We start from the raw sequence: 3548 nt of genomic DNA, 5'->3' as shown, positions 1-3548 counted from the left end.
TAACACTAATGATAATAATAACAATAACAAGAATAAACAATAACATCAACAATACCAACAACAACAACAATAACATCAAAATAACAACTATCACTATATCCTGGTTCCAAACACAACTATGTTCAGGTTAACAATTTCAGTAAAACAATACCCCCAACATTTTCCTTTGCCTCGGTAAGCTAAGAGAGAATGTATTAAGACATAATTCAGTGAACAAGACTGCCTTCCCTACCTTCTTGGCTTGGCTTAATGGCTTAATGGCTCTTTAGAAAACGTTCGCCAGTCTACTTCTCTCCAAGCTGTCAGAATACCACCTCCCCGATATGTTGCAACAGTGTGGTAGGTCTTGAGTCACGGCGTGCATAGTTGACCTCTGCAACATTGTGATTTACCCTTCTCTCTCTTCCTCTCACAGAATGCCTGCAAAAGACATTCGAATTATTTATAGTAGTAGACATAGAACAAAATAATAATAATAATAATACTAATAAGAAGAAGAAGAAGAAGAAGAAGAAGAAGAAGAAAAACTCTAAATAAACAAACTCATCATCTTCAGTGAGTAGTATTGGTCGGAGTTGTAGTGAAGATCGTGGTGGTACTGATGGTAGAATTGATTGTGATTGTGGTGGTAATCGTTGGTAGAGTGGCTCTACTTCACAGCAACTACTACTACTGCTACTACTATTACTACTACTACTTGTACTTTTACTACCACTGTTACTGCCGCCGGTACTGCACTGTTAATGTTTCTATGTTACTGCCTGCAGGAGGAAAGTAAACGTATCGGAGCAGTGAACGGTTTCATTTAATTAGTTAATTTCCTGCTGGAGGTCACCAGGGCGGGCGGCGGCCACCCAGCACAGAGGAAGTCAATTGACGGAATCTGGCTGAGTGGCGGGACCTGCAAGGTGAGTGGGTGTTCCTGACTGGTGGAAACCCTGGTCCTGGTGTTCTGGACCGGTGGAAACCCTGGTCCTGGTGTTCCTGACTGGTGGAAACCCCTGTCCTGGTGTTCCTGACTGGTGAAACCCTGGTCCTGGTGTTCCTGGACGGTGGAAACCCTGGTCCTGGTGTTCCTGACTGGTGGAAACCCTGGTCCTGGTGTCCTGGTGTTCCTGACTGGTGAAACCCTGGTCCTGGTGTTCCTGACTGGTGGAAACCCTGTCCTGGTGTTCCTGACTGGTGGAAACCCTGGTCCTGGTGTTCCTGACTGGTGGAAACCCTGGTCCTGTGTTCCTGACTGGTGAAACCCGTCCTGGTGTTCTGACTGGTGAAACCCCTGTCCTGGCGTTCTTGACTGGTGAAACCTGGTCCTGTTTCCTATTCGCATTGAAACCCTGAATAAAGAAGTGGAACAGTTAAAGACGGGATGGAGTAGCCAGAGTCTTCCCAGAACGTGTGAGGTGGACCTGGTGGTGCGAAACAAAGAGAGAGAGAGAATAAAGCTTTAAAATTTTATTGACGTGAATTTTAATTATCGTAACCACTGCTCATCAAACAAATGAAGGCAGACCACCTGATGCATCTCTCTCTCTCAACCCAAATAAAATCTTTCATTAAAACTAAAAGGATCTAATCTACCAAAGTGGGACTTCTGCGTTTTGCTGGAGGGAGATTTAATCATAGGGTAAAATGGAGAGGAGAAGGAGAGAGAGAAAGTGAGAGGAGAGTGTGCATCTCCTCCAGCCTGAACGAGATACTATAACTCCTAGATACGTTTATGAATACATATAGATTTTAACATTGACTTACTGGGATGTATATATATACTGTGGAAGGTATACATACTATAAATATGTATATATTTCACCCATTCTTGTCCAGGATTTACCCACGTCATTGATATCACTTCCATTACACAAATGGTGTGACCCTCGACCCACCTGCTTGTTTCTCTCCAGTCGAATCCCGGAGGCAGTTAACTGATAAGGGTTTTGATGTTTGTACAGTTATCAGATAAATGAGTACCAATTATCAGTAACCCAAACCTAATAACCCCTTCCAACCTCAACCCAACCCTAACCTAACCTAACAACTCACACCAATAACCTAACTAACAACCTACATCCTACCCTAACCTAAACACCAACCTAACTCTAATCCCAACCTACCTAATCCTCCCCCCTTCCCAACCCAACCCAACCCCCCACCAACTCACCTAACCCAACTAACCCTAACTAACCTAACCCAACCTAACCTAACTTACCCTTCTCCAACTTCAACCCTTCTACCTACATCATCTTCCTGTCATAATAAACACTCACCTATAATATAAACCCACACATCTTAACTTCTTGTACTCTAATCACCTCATTACCTCACCTTTACCTGTGATCCTTAATTAAAGGAATAAATGACCAGAGAATTACTGTTTGCTTGTGGCAGTATAAGAGAGGAGGTCAGGAGATTAGCCTCTCTTAAAGTTCAACAAAACAACGTCTTCTGTTTACCTGTCGTCTATTTACCTGTCTTCTGTTGCCTGTCCTTCTATTTACCTGTCTTCATTTCATCTTCCCGTTTACCTGTCGTCTGTTTACCCTGTCTTCTCTTTACCTGTCTTCTGTTTACCTGTCTTCTCTACCCTCTTCTCCTTACTGTCTTCTGTTTACCTGTCTTCTGTCTACCTGTCTTTATTTACCTGTCTTCTGTTTACCTGTCTTCTATTACCTATCTTCTGTTTACCATCTTATGTTTACCTGTCTTCTGTTTTCTGTCTTTTTTACCTGACGTCTGTTACCTGTCTTCTCTTACCTCGATGTTTACTATCTTCTCTTACCTGTCTTCTATTTGTGGTATAATAATGTCCAAGAAATGGTCTGTCACTCAGCTGGGCTTCCCCTTTCAATTTCAGAGTGATGTGTATACCTCAATGTTCTCGTATCTGGGTAGTTCAAGGTACACACTAGACCTCGGTTGGTGATACAGCTGGTTGAGTGTACAGTAGTTGAACAGCCTGGCTGGTTGAGTGAAAATACAGCAGCTAATTCGGTGTGTGGATTAGTATACACTGGTTAAAATACAGCTGGTTGAGTGAAAATACAGCTGGTTGAATGAAAATAGCTGGTTGAGTGAAAATACAGCTGGTTGAGTGAAAATACAGCTGGTTGAGTGAAAATACAGCTGGTTGAGTGAAAATACAGCTGGTTGAGTGAAAGTACAGCTTGTTGATGAAAATACAGCTGGTTGAGTGAAAATACAGCTGGTTAGTGAAAATACAGCTGGTTGAGTGAAAATACAGCTGGTTAAGTGAAAATACCAAATTGAACTCACAAGATCAGAAGAGATGAGGTTCTTTCATATAAATTTTACCTAACTCTTCATTACCGGTTAAGGTAAAAAATAAATCGTATTATCGAGAAATTAAATAGACGGCTCGAATTCATACAGTTTTCATACGTTAATTTTTTTCTCGTAAGGGGGAGATTTAGTTGACTGGTTTCATGTAAATAATAATCAGTAATGGAGTCAAAGTTAAGTTAAGACTTTACACACACACACACACACACACACACACCACCACCACCACCACCACACCACCACCACCACCA

The 3548-nt window shown here is 41.9% G+C and overlaps 1 protein-coding gene across 1 annotated transcript; it reads right to left on the bottom strand.

The window, feature by feature from the left end:
• Positions 1–805: 805 nt before the first annotated feature.
• LOC121856953 lies at positions 806–1330 on the bottom strand. The gene has a single exon (XM_042352744.1). It carries the CDS (start codon positions 1328–1330, stop codon positions 806–808), a length of 525 nt encoding a protein of 174 aa, XP_042208678.1.
• Positions 1331–3548: the final 2218 nt, after the last annotated feature.

This window comes from Homarus americanus, unplaced genomic scaffold, assembly GCF_018991925.1.
Source record: "Homarus americanus isolate GMGI-L3 unplaced genomic scaffold, GMGI_Hamer_2.0 scaffold44060, whole genome shotgun sequence".
NCBI classification, from domain to species: Eukaryota; Metazoa; Arthropoda; class Malacostraca; order Decapoda; family Nephropidae; genus Homarus; species Homarus americanus.
Note: the sequence above shows the minus strand (reverse complement) of the source record. Positions and strands in the feature narration are given on the sequence as shown.